Source organism: Brachycentrus maculatus, unplaced genomic scaffold (genome assembly GCF_059751285.1).
Source record: "Brachycentrus maculatus isolate JH-2025_06_01 unplaced genomic scaffold, ASM5975128v1 h1tg000018l, whole genome shotgun sequence".
NCBI classification, from domain to species: Eukaryota; Metazoa; Arthropoda; class Insecta; order Trichoptera; family Brachycentridae; genus Brachycentrus; species Brachycentrus maculatus.
Window position 1 is genome coordinate 561,627 of NW_028280772.1, and position 18,055 is coordinate 579,681.

Below are 18,055 nucleotides of genomic sequence, written 5' to 3' on the forward strand. Positions count from 1 at the left end.
TATGAAACACAAAACTTTGTTGCTTTTTGAAATTTCTCGATAAATATATTTATGAAGATGCGCAATAAAAGAGAATTAATATAAAATATTTGATTTGTTGTTTTAAATAATTTTTTACTATACAAAATAAGTATCTATATTTTGTCGTTTGGTGTGTATATTAAATATTTTTTATTATTTTTAATCATTGTGTATTTTGGATAGTGAAACACCTCACCCAAACTTTTTTTATACTCAATATTATTTTTATTTTATGATTTTTTTGTATTTTTTTTACATCTTTATTGGTGAAGTTTGACTTTTCTATTACTTTTAATTAAAACAAAATTGGTTTATTGTAATTTGTTTTTTTCGTTTCTCTTTGAATACTTTGTAACTTGAATTTTTGCTATTCAATTCTGAATATCGATGTACAACTTATTGGAAAAGAAAATATTAAGATAATTTTTTTTCACAACTCTGAAGTAAAAAAGAAATTCATAACATACAATCCAAAATGTATCTGATACTTTTACAAAACATGACGACAAATCCAACAGATCCAACGGATCCGGCCTTTGTCGCTAAAATACCTAATAATAGTAATAATAATAATAAATTTGGATAACTTATATAGCGCCATTTTCGTAAAAAAATATCTCAAAAAGCCGATATATCGGATTTATAAACTAGTTGGTTAGTTAGTTTATATTACACAACACATTGAAATTAATATCTCTACTGCTATTGTCATCACCTGGTAGGAGCAGGAGTTCGTATTGAAAGAATTTCATTATTTAAAAAAAACAGTCGTTGAAGGTAACACACGAGCACTCGAGTAAATGAACGCACTCCTAAATAAAAATTGACGCATTTATGTAGGTACTATGCCCTCATTTTCAGACTTTTGCAACACTCGTTTCCTCCTGAAAAACATAAACGTCATGAAGAACGTCTTTGCAATTCATAATAAGATATATCTCGGGGTTCGGTATTTTTATTGTTTCGACTAGAGTGCTTGGCTTCGCTTCTTCTTCGTTCTGTAGCTAGTTTTCTTTCCCCCGGTCAGTATAATCGCTCCCGAATATGTAAGTTTTCAACATAATCAATTGTTTGCAATCTAAAATAATTCTCACCGAAAAAACTTTTCACCGCCGTTTTTTTATTGTTGTATATTGATGGTACCTGCAGAAAATAAATACCTGATTTAACATTCAAAAGGGCCAGGAATATTCTTATATGGCGTATGTATAAGCAATTACTTAAGTTAAAAAGATGTGTCTTTATATGTGTCAAAATTTCTTTTAGTTTTCGTGAAATATGGTTTCAGTTTTATCCCGGTAGGTCTGTTTTATTTGGTTAATTTAGAAGCTTTTAATCATATTACTAATTTATGCATTATATTATGCCATTTAAACGTTTGAGAATTATAATTTATTGAATCACAAGAGTTGTCGAAGGTTTTTTTTCTGTTTGCTGAGAGGGAAATGACCTGTCAGTAAGATAACACGCCCTGTTCAAAACTGCGTATCGACGAAATCGCCACTTTACATGAGACAGTCAATCTATGATGGGCTTTATTGCTGTTATGAGGGGCGAATAATAATTTGTGGTATCACAAATTATATAAATACTTTTATAATATAAACATACATACATATGTCTAAATTTACATATATAATTTGACTCCTGACCTGACCGCTTTCAAGTATTTGACGTACCTGACCATGCCAAGTTTTTCTCGGTTTTTTCTCTGCACCTTTTACCAAATACAATTGCTACATAAATTTGTTTTACCGTTCTTTCCTCACTCATTCGTTCCACATGTTCAAACCATCTCAACACGCCTTTCTTAATTTAATAATATGTATAAAAAAAAATATGTTTAGAAAATTTCTTTTTCCAATAGTTTTCTCTTAAAAGCACCATTTTACATATCAAATTAAAATTACATATTTATTAACAACTAGATTTTTGAATTTGGTTAATCTACACATAGATTTCTGAGTACTGCTGATATATCGTTAAGGACGTAATACACGGCTAGCCCGTACATTCTATGAACTAGATGTATGATGATAAAATTGATCTGTATTTCTAGCTAGACATATACCTCAGCATGACAACCGAGTGCAGTGTTATATTGACTGCTAGTTTTTTATTTGGTTTTCTAAAGACAGCCACCTATATCGCTCACTCCTTTCAAGAACGTCATAAATCAAAAATCGTTAATTTTTAGTTGTGCATGTTTTCGGAATGCCCAGAAAATGTACTATATTCCAGCAAAATCGGCATATTTTTAACTTAATATTTACCCGCTACAGGGCAGAAAGTGTCGTTTTTGCATTTTGAAGAAAAGGTATTGTTTAATTATTTTTTTAAATATACTTTATATTTTTCAAATGGATAAAAAACCTTCAGGTTTTACCTAAAAAGATCTTTTGCACAGTAAAAAGTTCAATAAGTGGCTTGATATTAATTTTTAATACATTGAATTATATTTTAAAACTTTAAAAACGTTGTCCTGAAAAATCAAGTTTTTTGATTTATGACGTTCTTGAAAGGAGTGAGCGATATGTGATGTGGATTTATCTTGCTATCGGGCAACGCATGAGGACCGCACATGGTTACCGTGAACGCTCACCTATGTATATAATATATAAAAATAAATTGTTAGTATTTGGAAGGAAAAATATTTGATTTACTCAAATAAGACATAATTAGAGTATCTTACCTAATTAATTAAAACATTTCACTTCTAAAGTGATAATGGAGTGTTGTTGGAGTAATTTTTACTTTTTTGTTTACTTGTACAAAAATGTTAGTAATGTTAGTATATAACCACTCGAGATTTTTGTCTACCGGTTTTGAGACGTACCCGTCTCTTCATCAGGACAATCACTACAACAGCATGCGCAAATTACTATAAATCACTACCATTGCAAGAGGTTATATACTGACGTTACTAACATTTTTATATTATTTTTGACATCTCATCAAAGATGAAGAAGTATATGAAAGTCTGGGCTGACGACCGTCATAGGCTGGTTTAAGTGATCACTTTACACACGTGTAACATTCACCAATTCTACCCATTATTGACAACCACACAACTCAAATTCTTGGAAGTTCTATATATAAACCAATTTCGATACGTTCTTCTTCTTCATCTTTGTAGATATGTCAAAAAATGATGTAAAAATGACGCCTATAATTGGAGATTATCCAGATTTGTTGAACAAGTATTTGGACACACTCAAAATGTTGTTAACTAACATTTTTGTTAAAAATTGACTAACCACAAAGTAAATGCTTGGAATATTAACATTGTTATATTTTTAATAATATTTTTTCAATGACAAGTTAAAACAGAGATTTTGGTCAGTTTTTGTCAGGCAACTTTCATAAGACTTTTTCTCAATCTGCAATATTTTTTCAGATCTGACTTTATTTGTTGGACGTGTCGACTTGACCTTTGCATGTCCGTGTACAGTATAAACACAAATGTGTATAGTCATCCTCAAACATTTGGTCTGCACACCGTGTTGTTATCATATACTAATATGTTTTTAGCCATATTTGCATTACGTTCATCTGATTAATACTACTTCACAAACAATATACATTGCGGATAGAATATTTCCATGGAAAAAATACTCATTTTATCATTTTGACCTATCAATTCATCAATGCAAATATTGAATTGTTGGGTAATATATCCAAAATTAATCACGGGTATTGGATTGAATTCTACTTTTATTTACATATCGTAGTCGTACAGGAGAAAGCGACCAACTACAAAACGTAAAATGTTCGGGAGGGGCATTTAAGTCACTTTTGCTTAGCAAGAAAATAAACATCAATGCAGTTAGTCATTTTTAACAAGTCAATATATATTATACATACTTCCAAGTTTAAAATCCTTTGGGATTTTTTGCAGAGCAATATTAAACTAATAAGATATCAAATAGTCAATGGCCACGTTTTTGTAAAAAATGCACTTGGTCACTTTCTCTTGTATGACTACGATATATCTGATAATATGTGACACGTTTCATCTTAAGACATTATCAAACACTCTTTAACAAAACTCTGAGTGTTTGATAATGTCTTAATTAGAGGAAACGCGTCACATATTATCATAAATATATGCATAAAAGTAGAATTCAATCCAATAACCGTGTTTAATTTTGGATATATAACCCAACAATTCAATATAGAATTCTACCAACTGTCTGCAGTTACAATAAAAAATGCAAATATTACCAAATGAACGTTCTCTACTGATTGTATGTTACAAAATATCACATCTATCAACTAGAAGCACATATATTTCAAGTGTCACATATTCGGAAATTGACCAAGCAGATTCCATGTTTCACTACCTTACATCAGTGTTGGCACTAGAGCTCCGTCTTGAATTAAACTATTATAAGATGTATGGTGATGAAATTATATACTGATAAAAGTAGACTGAATGCAGTCGAAATCCAATCTTTCAGACAATTGTGCGGCAAATGATGTATAATATGTAGATGTTCGAATTGTGGAATAAGGAAAGAATGCAAAGCTGAGATTAACATTACCGATACAATTTTTAAAAAGGTGTGTTGAGATGGTTTGGACACGTGGAACGAATGAGTGAAGAAAGAATGGTAAAAAAAATTTGAGGCATATATAGTTGGAAATAGGAGTAAAGGAAGAAAACTTGGCACGATCAGGAATGTCACATACTTGGAAGTGGTCAGGTGAGGAGTCTGAATGATCGGCGTGTATGTATGAGGAATTACATGAATGCGGAAGAGGCGAAGAATGTTTGCAAAGACATAGTGTTGTGGCATTTTGTTCTCTCTGCCTGCCCCTGCGGAGAAGCGACATGATGGTTAGTTAATTAGGGATTTTATGTCAATGTATTTTTATTAATTTTTCTGTTTATTATGTGATGTCATCACTGATTAGTCGTCGCACAGTGTAGACCTCTATTGTATTCAAGTGGGATTATATTTATAGTATTGTGAGGGATTGACTAATAAGAAAATAATTCCAGATATTGAGGATCATTTCCGTATACACACTATAAATAATAATTCAATAAATATATAATTCTTCACATTTTGTAGGATATTGTGCATAACCAATGACTTCAACCTATTTTCTTTATCACATTCATTGCTAATTTGCCGAGTACAAAGTATTTATTAAAAAAAATATGTATATTTATTTATGGTTAAAACAATATTAATATCTTAATCATTTATGTCAATTAACCTCCTTTTGTTTTATGTTATAAGATAAAACAATATATTACTTATACACAATTTAATCATATTTAATTTGAAGTTAGCGTGAAAGTAATGTTACTAAAAGACGGTTGATGAGTGTGCACGGTGCCGTACTTAACTATAGTCGAATCGATTTGGCAAACTAAGGTATTTAATATTCAAGTTATTGAACTTTCCACACTTTGAATATCATATCCGGGATAACTTTAAAAAATAACTTTGACTAGTTTAGAAGCAAAAAAGTAAGTTGACATTGTAATTCAGTTATAATAAGATGTTTAGTGATTTTATAACATAGTTATTAATCTTCTCCGTCTTATTCCTCATTACTGAGGGTTGTGACCCTTGTGGAAGCAATGACTGTTCTCCAGTTATCCCTTGACTGCGCTGCACGTTGCACTCCAACCACCGAAGTGCCTGCTGCTGCCTTAATTTGATCAGTCTATTGTGTGGGGAACTTCCTCTCTTCCCCTCCAGGCTACTGGTCACAACTAGTTGTTCCAGGCTATCCTCGTTGCCACGCGCAACTTGTTGATAAAAAAAAAAACATTGTAGTGTCCAAAAATATTTGGATGTCTTCTTCTATTTCTAACATATATCTGCGCTCATGGCGCATAGGACACTGCATAGTACCATCACAGTATTATCTCATTTATTAATTCCACAAAGGCTTAACAATTAAGTATGTGTCTGGGGTGATATTAAAAATTTTGAGAGAAAAATCACTTATATTTATTTTTTGACACCCCTGGGAATCGAACCCGAGACATGTGTAGATAAACACTATCCTTTTCCATGAAGAGATTACAGCACCAAATTCAAGTTATATTGAATTTCAATTGGCCTATTGTGGTTCTGACTCATCACATATGTTGAATGTAGTGGTAGATATAATAGATGCTATAGCAAACTGGTAGACAATGTAAAGTTGATAGTGTTTATTCATGGGCGGTCGCCACATATAGCTGACTAATAGATAGGACCTCAGTCACTCCGTGCGGTCGTGGTACTAATCTGACAAGACATGTTTTAACTAATTGGGATTAAATTGTGTATCCGCCCAGTTCCAAAAGATACAAATAACAATCGTCAAGTTTGGCACAAAGGTCGGGTGAGTTGTTAAAAATAAGTCATATAAAAAGTATCTGCGGTTTTTTGCCACTAGACGATGTTGATGGCCGTATATCGGGCAACACTCACCCGATTGTTTCAAATGAACATGTGCTTAAAAGGTGACATTTTGGAAAAATTGTTTTCCAATTTATTGCTTTTGTAAAAAGTTAAATTGATTTGAATATCGATTAATATCTGAAAAAATATGCTGTGCTTCTTACTAAAAAAAAAAGTAAAAACGTTGCAAAAATTGCCGTAATTTTTGTGAAATGTACTGTGAGAATGCTTTTAGTAAACAAATGACCTAGGAGTTGTTTGCTCCATCATGTTCCTGAAATTTATTAGTGAAATGCTGCAACGAAATCGAACCATTGAAGTGAATCATTGTAGACCATAAAAAGTGGGTGAAATACGAGATTATCAAATGCATGTGATAATGGTCAAAGGCCGGTAACCCTCCACAAACGACTTTAAAGCCTGGATTGTCGGCAGACTAGGTTATGTTGAGTGTTTGGTGGGATTGGAAGGGAGTTTTCCATTATGAATTTTTGTAACCTGGCGAAACCATCAATGCAGTCCTGTACTGTGCGCAACTTGACCGTTTGAACGAAGCAATCCAGAATTGGCTAGTAGAAAGGGACTTGTGTTCCATCATGACAATGCCCGGCCACACACATCTTTGATGACTCTGAACTAATTGATGGTACTTGGTTGGAAAGTTTTGATGCATTCACCATATAGTCCGGATCTTGCACTGTCTGATTACTACTTGTTTCGGTCTCTGTAAAAATCTCTCGATGGTAAAAAATTGGTCGACCGAAGAGCCGCTAAAAATCACTTAAATAAGTTTTTCGACAATAAACCACAGTTCTATTCCGATGAAATTATGAAATTACCCGAAAAATGGCAAAAGGTCACAAATAATAGTGGTCAATACGTACTTGATTAAATTTCTTCTTCTTCTTCTTCTTCTTATTGTAGGCCTTACGGCCTGTTTTTAAGAGGGATTAGCCTCCTGCGACGTCGATTCCCAGCTATCGGCCCATCTCTTTGGTGGTCTGCCCGGGAGTCGTCTACCATGGGGTTGGCCGTACAATGCGATGTGGGGGAGTCTGGATGGTTCCATTCTCCTCACATGCGCATACCATTGTCTTCTTCGTTGCCTTCCCCACCTAACGACATCTTCGATTTCGCATATTTCCCTGATCTTGGCATTTCTCAATCTATCTCGAAGACTCTTGCCTGTTATGCTTAAATTTGATTTTCAATAAAGATTTTTTTTCAAAAATGTACCAAAAAACCGCAGAGACTTTTTATATGACCCAATACTATTAGAATACTTAGAAATCAAATACCGACGTGAGGTGTAATATATCTGTGCTCTAGTGTGTGGAGTTGTTTATAATTACTTATAACTAATTGACCATCATGCCCCTTAACCGGAGAGGTAGACAGAGAGAATAGAATGCCACACCACTGTTTGTCTTTGCCTCTTCTATGTTGATGCATCTCGTACATACCTTGTTAGTATTCCGGCTCCCAACCTGTCCATGCTCAAGTATTTGAGATACACGATCATGCTAAATTTTCCTCGGTCGTCCTCTAATTCCAGATACATTTGTCTAATATGTTTGTTTAATTTTTTATTATTTTATTTCTTAGCCACTAAGCGTCATCTAGTGAGATCATTGCGATGTTAATAACATTCTTCTTTTTATTTGTGCGCAACATTCTCTCCAAATTATTAACTATTACCAATTCCAAAATATTACCAATTTATTTATATAAACAATACAGGATTCGCAATGCGGGCTCTAGGGAGTACTTTTTATAAGTTTTACCTTATGCTGCCTAAACAGACCTTAAAGATTATTTACTGTTCTTTAGTAGAATCCATATTAAGATATGGAATTAAGTCTTGGGGACATTCGACGAAAACAAATTAAAAAATGGTTCAAAATCTGCAATATTCCATAGTCAAAAAAATTGTGCCGCGTCATATATATAATCAAAGGGAAAATCCAATCTTGATATATAAACATTTAAAATTACTGCTGGTACGCGGAATATTGTGGATGAGTATCATCGTTGAACAACAAACTAGACAAAAATATCGAAATCCTTTAGTACACAACCATGATACACGATTTACACACAACGAAGATTTGATAGTCCCAAGAATTAACAATAAATATGGAAGTCGAACACTGCAATATATCGTTCCGAACATTTTTAATTTGTTGCCGACGGATGTTAGAGGTCAAAATAAAATATGGAACAAAGGCAAAATAAAGGAATGGGTAAATGATCAAGAGTTAATTTTATGAAAATTGTTAAATGTTTATATTCTTATTTTTTTCCTCTTTTTAGTGTGTATATTAGGTTAAAATCGTTAAAAACAATAAAAAAATGTATTAAAAAAGAACTCCACCGACAAGACACACAAGGTGGCTTGGTGGGGTCTCTGCAAATTTTTTTAAAAAAAGTTCTAAATATGGATAAATTGTGATTTAAATAAATGTATACAAATAAAAAATCCCTGTAACCTGCTCCATCTCTGAGACATCTATAGTCTTGATAACAGTCACTCAGGGGACTTAACCCAGTATTTGCGTTCTTGCAATTATTTAGACATATCCAAAATATTGTTTTAATATCGTCCTGTCTCAGTATTCGCAGGGGTTACTTTTTTTACATAAGGTAAATATAGCGAATCTGCCAATATGGGCTAATAGTGGACATATTTGGAGAAAAAAAAACATTAAATAATTGGCGTTTATTTCGTCATATAAGTTTGCTGAATTTTATTATTAAAATAATATTATCATCTGCGAATATGCAAAACTGCGAATAATAAATCTCCAGCTTCTGAGATACTGCTGTATTTGATTAAAAAGTATTCTTACATTATAGGTGTGTACTTTTTTACTTTTCTTTTACAAAAATAATTAGTATATAACCAATATGCAAACAATATTACGCGTCACTGCCACAGAACTATTCACACACTTACAACTGCACAAAATATTAATCACACGTGGTTTTGGTTGACCCGAATGTATCAAAGATATCAGAATGAAACGAAAGGTATCACAGATTACCAAAAATGTCATGTTTAGTATTGTTTGCATGCTGGTGTAGTGATTGTCTTGACAAAGAGACAGTCTCTGAGTATGTCTCAAACCCAGTAGCCTAAAATCTCGACAAGTGGTCATATATGTAAATATATATTTGTAAAAGGAAAGTAAAAATTACTTACCACAAAATAAATCCTATAAATATTAATATTTTAGTTGCCTCAACTTGAGATTAAACATCTTTTTTTTCTATATATGAAAGAAGATGGAAGTCTGAGGGTCACAGGGCATTTGGCTGGCTTAAGCGATCACTTTATATGTGTAATGTTCACCATTCTGCTCATTATTGAACATGCCCTGGGATGCTCAGACAGATCCAAATGAAAGAAAGATCTCAAGTTGGGACACATATAACATAGACATATGGCTTACTCATTTCAACAACGTCATAAATCAAAAATCTTCAATTTTCAATTGTACATGTTTTCGGAATGCCCAGATAATGTACTGTATCCTAGCAAAAGCGGCACATTTTTAACTTAATATTTACCCGCTACAGGGCAGAAAGTGTTGTTTTTGCATTTTGAAGAAAAGGTATTGTTTAATTATTTTTTTAAATATACTATATATTTTTCAAATGGAGAAAAAACATTCAGGTTTTACTTAAAAAGATCTGTTGCGCAGTAAAAAGTTCAATTAGTGGCTTGATATTCATTTTTAATACATTTCATAATATTTTTTAACTTTAACCCGTAAGCTGCGGATCGCATCTATTGTCGTTTTTCAACTTTACGTACTTATATCAACACCTATGGATAATTTTTTGCACTTAAATTTGGTTTGAGGCATAGATAAATTAGTTTTCTTTGATTTAGTGTCATAAAATATCAAAATTATTTTAATTTTGTGTCAACTTTATCGTGAATACTGGTCGGTTCGTGCTCGGCGCGTGATCTCAGTATCGTATAGTCTGTTCAATCAGTTTAGGCGATCTTAATTATCATTAACTTTTTTCATAATTATTTTATTTATTAACTGTGTGATACGAGAAGGGTATTATAACTAACTAACAAGTGATTGTGTAACACGGTGTTTTGTAATATTTTTGTACTATTTTTTTTTGTTTATTATTTTGCGATGCTTCGAATACTGGAAGCATTTTTTTTTTGTTATTACTTTTATCGTCATAAATATATCTCTTCCTAGTTAAAATTTATACGGCAATGAAGAAAATATCATGTTTTTTTATAAGAAACAACGATTCTGAAAACAAAAATGGTGAAAGCGACCATAACCAATATGCGAAAAAAGGAATAAAGTCACATAATTTTGATGTCCCACATGCAAAATGCATTTTTGTTCTAATCCCTGCTTTGAAGATTTTCACACAATTTCGAAATATTGATCACGTCCGTTTTTTAATATAAACTTTAATTTAAAATATTTTTCTAAATTTCATTTTAATTTACATTTATTTTTTAATATAACGCATTTAAAAAAAACTGCGCGCACGCATCGAATGGACTATACGACAGCCGCGTCTTACAGCTGCCAAATTTTCGGCTGCGAGTATGTAAATGTTAATATTTTTGTGTAAATACACTATAAAAACATAATAAGTAAAGTGAATTGTGTACTGTGAACATCTATGATGGATTTCCGAAAGTTTCACTCCAAAAAATTGGCAAAAATATGCTTTTTTTGTCAAAAATATTGTAATGGAAAACAATCCAGCACGGAACGGAAAGTTTGACACTAGAAATCGAGCAGCTTAGAGGTCAAAAATGATCTCCTGAAAAATCAAGTTTTTTTTACATGTGACGTTGTTGAAAGGAGTGAGCGATATCCTCCGTTGGGTGCATAATCTACTGTCTGAATAAATAATAATAAATTGATTGAGTAAATAATAATACCTATTAAGATAATGGGATGCGTTTGAAAACAATAGGATTTTATTTTGTTTCAGTTTGTGAAAGGTGATAAGCAGATCAAGAATGGCGTGGTCTAAATATCAAGTGTTCTTGGCTCTGCTGCTGGTGGTGACAGGCTCCATCAACACTCTATCCACCAAATGGTCCGACACTTTGACTTCCAAAGGCTCCGATGGACAAGTCAGGCAATTTCAACACCCTTTTCTGCAGGTAACCTATTTACTTTAAACGATGAAGTATTTTCATGATTTCCGTAATGTTTGAATATATTTAATAGTATAAATATTTTTGTTTCAGGCATCTTCCATGTTTCTCGGAGAAATATTGTGCTTAGTAACCTTTAAGTTACTAGTTTGCGGTTGCAGCGAGAGAATTTCCCAATCTCCCAACGTCTCTAATCTCACAAGAGGGAATTCAAACTTCAATCCGTTTTACTTCCTTTCCATTCCGGCGCTGTTCGATTTGGTGAGTTGCTTACGTTTAAATTGCATTGTAAGCATTGAGAAAAGTGTATTAGCAAAGGATATTGTTCATCCCTTGACTACGGCAAAAGGCAGTTTCTTCTTATTGTGCCTCTCTGTGTTAAATATTGGTCATTTTCTCAAGTACGCCTTCTTCCCATGCCATGTTTACCTCCCACGCCGCCTTGTAATGTAATCATATTGTTTTATATTTAATCTACCCCTTTTTAAAATGGCTAACGTATTCTAGTTTTCTTTTCTCTACAGTGTCTATAACCTCTCTTTTCTCATGCGCCTTAAAATATCTTATTTTGAAACTCTCAACCCATGATTTTCTTGAGTATTATAGCACCATATTTCTGATACTCTTGTATTGTAAAAGACGTAGCATCTTATAATTTTCATGCACAGATTGAGGTTGAAGTATGACTAAGGAGGTCACGCATTTTGAGTTAGATTATAATTTAGTAAAGTTTTTAATTTGAACCCAATATGATTAGAGATATCTGGAAGTAAATCATATTATAAATATCTGTGTAGTGTTTTCGTATGTACTGAAAGGACTCAGGGATGTGTAGTTATTACGTTTTTTTACGGCTAGCACAAACATACAAATGTATATGACTGACGAGCCATCATTTTCAAAATTGTAACCTGGTAGCCATGGATAAAATGAGAATTGCCAACCTAGGGATCTTGACCGGCTATGATGAATTGTAAATATATATATATACTATAATACGCGGTGGTATGATATATGACAGAGACAGACTGATTCCTTATGTGCGAATAAGAAACAATCGTGAACGAATCATCGAAAAATGCTTGGTGAAGGTAAACACTAGACAATACCAAAATATAGAGACAAAAGTGATCCTGCGCCATATGTACTTGTGGGAACATTACATCAGTATTGGGATTTTGGGACACATTTTGAGTGGCTAACTTAATGAATGCTTTTTGCAGCTTGGAACTTCTACCATGTACATTGGTTTGAACCTAACTTATGCAAGCAGTTTTCAAATGTTCCGAGGCTCCATCATCGTGTTCACGGCTATTTTGTCCGTTGTGTTCCTTGAGAAAAAGATCAAACTTCAAGAGTGGCTCGGAATCGGTAATTATCAATTATACCTTCTGATTATAAATATTGAAGTTCACTTTTATTTTATTTTATAATCCTCTTTCAGTTGACTAGATCAGTGAGGGGACTCAGTATTATATTTATTTTGAATCTCTCTAGTCAGAGGCTGTAAGGTCGACTCTTACTCTGCCATAACCTGATTCTGGGCTCGGGCATTAAATTAGTCTTGAATTGAAATGCAGTGAAATCCCATTCATTTTTATGTTTTTCTCCTTTTTTACTATGTTATATCCGTCTCCATAAAAATCAATGTAAATTCATCCTGATTTTATGTTTCCCGGGAATATGCAACCTGGCTTGGAATTTTAACATTTCGGGAAAAATGGTCCCAAAGATGTTCCTATTTATGGTTTGATATTTTGAAATTAATCTGAGCAAATTTAAAACCAAAAAAATACCAGTGGATAATTTATATAAATAATGTGATCTATAAGTTGTTTTAAATATCATGGAGTCACTAAGGTACTTGTTTTATTATTGCAGGTACTATAATAATGGGTCTAGTGATTGTCGGGGCATCGGATTTCTTGAACAAAGATGAGACTGGGAAGTACGGGCACAACAGCATCATTACCGGAGATCTTCTCATTGTTTTGGCGCAAATCATTTCTGCTTCACAAATGGTGTACGAGGAAAAATTTGTAAAAGGTGCTAAAACATTTATTTATGCATTTTCATAATTGCCATTAAATCGAGTCAAGTAGTATTGTGGATTGTGGCACCGCTTGGTGTCATCCCTGAAACTTAGCTCCCTCGCTAGGTTTATTGTTATAAATAAATAATATTGACCGTATATAACCCCCTGATAATGTTTTTGTAGATCTTGACATTCCTCCGCTGCAAGCTGTCGGATGGGAAGGAATATTCGGTTTTGTGTTTCTCTTCTTCTGCCATATTGCATTCTACTTCATTCCTGCCCCTTCTCCCTTCAACAATAATGCGCGCCACACGGTCGAAGACGCTATCGATGGATTAGTTCAAATTGGTAAGTGCATAAATACCCATTTGAAGAAATAAAACCACAAAACAAACAAATGATTGTCATTATGCAGAAAGGAACGAGTCCATAGATTTTTAGCCTTTTCTGCATATTGCCAGCTGAATGATATTCGAGAATGGGCGCACTTAACAAACCCTTCTCTCTGTTCCAGGTAATAATGGCTGGCTGCTTCTTTCTGTGCTGGGGGGAATAATATCCATCGCCTTCTTTAATTTTGCTGGAATAAGTGTCACCAAAGAAATGTCCGCAACTACAAGGATGGTACTGGATTCTGTTAGGTAAGTAATGATACGGTAGTAGCTTTGAACTCCCAAAGCAGATGCACTAATAGGGTTTATGTCATATAAGAATAACCGCATATTTCACGTGTGTTGACAAGACAGAAATTTTGCAGTTGTATCACCAAGTATGGGGATTGCTAATTGATTACTTACAATTATTAAAATTCATCCGATAAATGAATACGACACAGTAATGGTCTACAATCTGTTCCATTTTTCATAAAGTTTTCAATTACTAAAGTACAGTTAGTAAGTCCTCTACTTACGTTATTAATTCATTCCAAAGGTTTTCGTATAAGTCAAAAAAAAGTATAAGTCTAAAAAACTTTTTGGTATTCATATATGGTATGCGCTAGTTAAGGATATAATACATACGTGAAAACAAAATAGACCTACATGCATATATTTAATATGTAATACATTTATATTTTTAGAAGGTAATATATAATCATTACTATCAATATGTGATCGAAATATTTATATGGGTTATTATCCTATAATAAATATTTTTGCCAGAACTTAACCAAGAAAAATTCTGTCATCAATACGATGATGATTAAATATAGCGATAATTGATTTGTAGGTACGGTTTGACTGAAATATATTAAAGCTGGGTTGTAAATTTGCAGGACCTTGATAATTTGGGCCGTCTCGCTGGCACTGTCGTGGCAGAGCTTCCACTGGCCGCAGCTGGTGGGCTTCGCGGTGCTGGTGTTGGGCATGTGCGTGTACAACAACATCTTGGTGGACCGGCTCCCGTGGAGCTCCACCAACCTCGGCTGCGAGGACACGGCCGACCCCATCATCAACTACGACGCCGCCGAAGACGGTGACGAGGAAGCCTAATCTGGCAGACAGCCAGAGCTTAATGCTTCAATGTTGAGATTAACCTCTTTGGTGCATTCTAAATACTCGTAAATGGGACTTTCCCAAATAGCGTTATTTGGCATTAGGCGTTGGAAATTATACAACTATTCCATATCTTAGCGTATGAAGGCGTAATAATCCAGAATCCTGATTCTCAGATAAACAAGTTTAATTATTATAATAAGGAATCACTTTTCGGGGAAGTCAATTATGGTAGTTTTGAGTCTAATAAACTGTTGGATTCAGAAAAAAATGTTATTTGATCTGGCTAGAGTAGCTGACTTATACAAAACCTCAAATTTAAGTTCTTTTTACTAAAAAAAAAAAATCATGGACATTCAGTATAACCTCGTATTTTTATGTTCAAAAGGGACCTTAGAAATGTATTGGTATGTATCACTGTCAGTAGAGGCGTGCATTCTGTATAGGCAGAAAAGTAGTGCCTGCCCTAAATTACTCGCGTTCCACATGGAAACACGACCAGTGCCTACCCTGATGAAGAACTCTGCCCACGCCACTGACTGTCAGTACTGTTAGGAATGTCACAGTCCCAAATTATTAATTTCTTCTTCACAACAAATTTCTATTATATTTTCCAAACACTTGTGTAGGTTGTGAAGAGGTACGCTGGAGAAGATTTTGTAGTTGAGCTTCAGCACATTTTCCAGTTATCCGTATCTACTGTTTTATTGCAAAGCATTTTTTCATGGCAAGTTTTATTTGTGAATAATGTGGGTATTTACCTTTGTTAGCACTGTGAATTGTAAAGCCGCCATGCAAAGCCTCTGAAAAAGAATGCGAGGTTTGACTGTAGTTTAATTATTTTTATCTCAATAGTCAAATGATCAAATATGTATTGTAGACATTATTATCTCTACTTAATGCTTATAATGTTTACTCCGGAAAGCAAAAAGGGCATAAGCGTTACTTAAGGAATGGAGACTTTTGTATCAATATTTCATCAATTTGTAGTGCTTCATTAAAAACTCGACTTGAACAATACAAATTTGGAATATTTTAGTACCTCTTTAATCTGCAAACTGGACCGAGTCCGTGGGTTAGTGCGGGTCTTAACAGTATATGCATAAGATTACTCCAAAATAGTGCATTTTAATCATAGTTATGCTTTTAAAAATGGCACTTTTGCCATTTCTTCTTCTTCTTCATGAGCCGTCTGTCCTCCACTGCTGGAGATAGGCCTCTTCCCCTTCTTTCCATTTCCTCCGGTCGGTTGCTGCTCGCAGCCAGTTTTTACCCCCCACAGTGACTATGACGTCGGACCATCTCTTTTGGGGTCTTCCGACACCTCTTTTGTTCTTCCAAGGTCTACATCTTAAAATTCTTAGGGTCCATCGTGGGGTCTTGTCTTACAATATGTCCTGCCCATTGCCTTTTTGCCCTTTCGCTTTACAGTTATTATTGTTTGAAGATGTTTATTTGTTGATTTAGTGTTCATTTCAGCACTTTAAATGTAGTTTTTGGAGGGAATCTATGAGAAAATATTTTTGTTGATGGACTGATTCACAAGTATGAAGAAAAAAATCCTTTTAAGTAACCAAAGTAAATATCCTTACTTTTCAAGACTTAATTTTGTGTATAATGCTGTGTGAGATATGGTTAACCTTTATTTAGTTGATTTCTTCTCATATTAAAAATTATTCTTTATCCTTGACTCTTCCCAGTGGTCGTAACTTTCAGTTTTTTCATGCAATTATCCGTGTATGGATTAAATTGCCACAGTGACATCCCACATCCCTGTTTAACTTCTTTAGCGATGCTAAACCAATATGAAAATGAGCCCTAATGCAATGCCTTGGATAAGTTTAGTGCTTACTCTATACTAAGATAATACCTTCCATAGTTTCGTTCTATCAACTCGATCATATGCCTTCTGCAAATCCAAAAATGTGCAGAAAAGTCTTTGGTTTTTGCTAAAAGCTCGTTATATTACGCAAAGCAAAAATTGAGCCGTACATCCTCTCCCACCCGTAATTCCACTGTGAACATCGCCAACTTTATCCTTTGTTACTTACTTTGCTCTTACTCTTGTTGTTTCTCATTAGTTGTTGATAAGATAGATAATACATATAAGCACCAGGCTCATTATTGGCCATAAACCATGTTGCATGTGCCATGACGTTGCATACTTTTGGTAACCGGCCCTGAGCTTGGGTTCGCTCTAGAACGGTGTCTTTGCGACGATGCCCGACTAAATGGAGGTTAACATGTGATGTGATCAACCTGTGTAATTATAAGGGTATATAAAATGTGATAGTATGATTAACATTAAGCTGTCTATTTTCCATTTGTTAAGTAAAAATTACTGAAAGAAATTATATTTAGTACATTGATCATTTTTTATAGGCTATATTTTAATTTGATTAATTTGATGTATTTTTAAACTGTAATTTTATGTAATAAATACGTTTTTTAAACATTGACTTTTACTTTAATTTTTGTTTTGTATATTTTTTGTCATTGAAAATTTTTTCAAACTTATCTCGAAATCTACCAATTTTCAGTCATCTACTGAAATAATGTTCAAATCTACCATTTTTTTTAATCTGAATATATACAGTGGAACCTCTCATAACGAATAATTCGCATAACGAGAAAAAAAAAACATGAAAAGTTGGCTCCCTTAATGAGTAATATTTCACATAACAAGTTGCAGAGAAAGGGCAAGTCCCTTCTTAACGATATTCACTTGTGAGCCGGGACTTGGTGGACTCTACAGTCAACGAGATTGTATCTTTGGTCAATGTCATAGGACTCGAGGTGGATAACAACGATATTGAAAAGCTTGTGAAAGAGTAAGAACTTGGATAAGTTGAGTACAGAAAAGCTCATACATTGTGTTTCACTGCAAGAAATTATGGAGAAGAGCTTGTTAATGGAGAAGGAGGAAGTAGCAGGGTAACAA

At 33.7% G+C, this 18,055-nt stretch overlaps 1 protein-coding gene across 3 annotated transcripts; it reads left to right on the forward strand.

The window, feature by feature from the left end:
- The first annotated feature begins 914 nt into the window (after positions 1 to 914).
- On the forward strand, positions 915 to 17,567 carry Tango9 (transport and golgi organization 9). Of its 3 annotated transcripts, none has more exons than XM_088267203.1 (8): positions 915 to 1,067; positions 11,418 to 11,592; positions 11,680 to 11,847; positions 12,810 to 12,957; positions 13,468 to 13,632; positions 13,805 to 13,969; positions 14,136 to 14,262; positions 14,895 to 17,567. In XM_088267203.1, the coding sequence occupies exons 2-8, from the start codon at positions 11,446 to 11,448 to the stop codon at positions 15,109 to 15,111; spliced, it is 1,137 nt and encodes a 378-aa protein (XP_088123329.1). In that variant the 5' UTR covers positions 915 to 1,067; positions 11,418 to 11,445; the 3' UTR covers positions 15,112 to 17,567. The 3 variants fall into 3 exon arrangements, with proteins under 3 accessions (XP_088123329.1, XP_088123337.1, XP_088123347.1); XM_088267211.1 differs by lacking the exon at positions 915 to 1,067 and adding an exon at positions 6,233 to 6,372; XM_088267221.1 differs by lacking the exon at positions 915 to 1,067 and adding an exon at positions 6,233 to 6,367.
- Positions 17,568 to 18,055: the final 488 nt, after the last annotated feature.

Bases quoted from the DNA above. Each gene is read 5' to 3' on its own strand.
- Tango9 (XM_088267203.1), top strand. From the start codon at position 11,446: ATGGCGTGGTCTAAATATCAAGTGTTCTTGGCTCTGCTGCTGGTGGTG. The intron at 11,593-11,679 runs GTAACCTATTTA...TTTTTGTTTCAG, and splicing joins TTCAACACCCTTTTCTGCAG to GCATCTTCCATGTTTCTCGG. The intron at 13,633-13,804 runs GTGCTAAAACAT...ATGTTTTTGTAG, and splicing joins CGAGGAAAAATTTGTAAAAG to ATCTTGACATTCCTCCGCTG.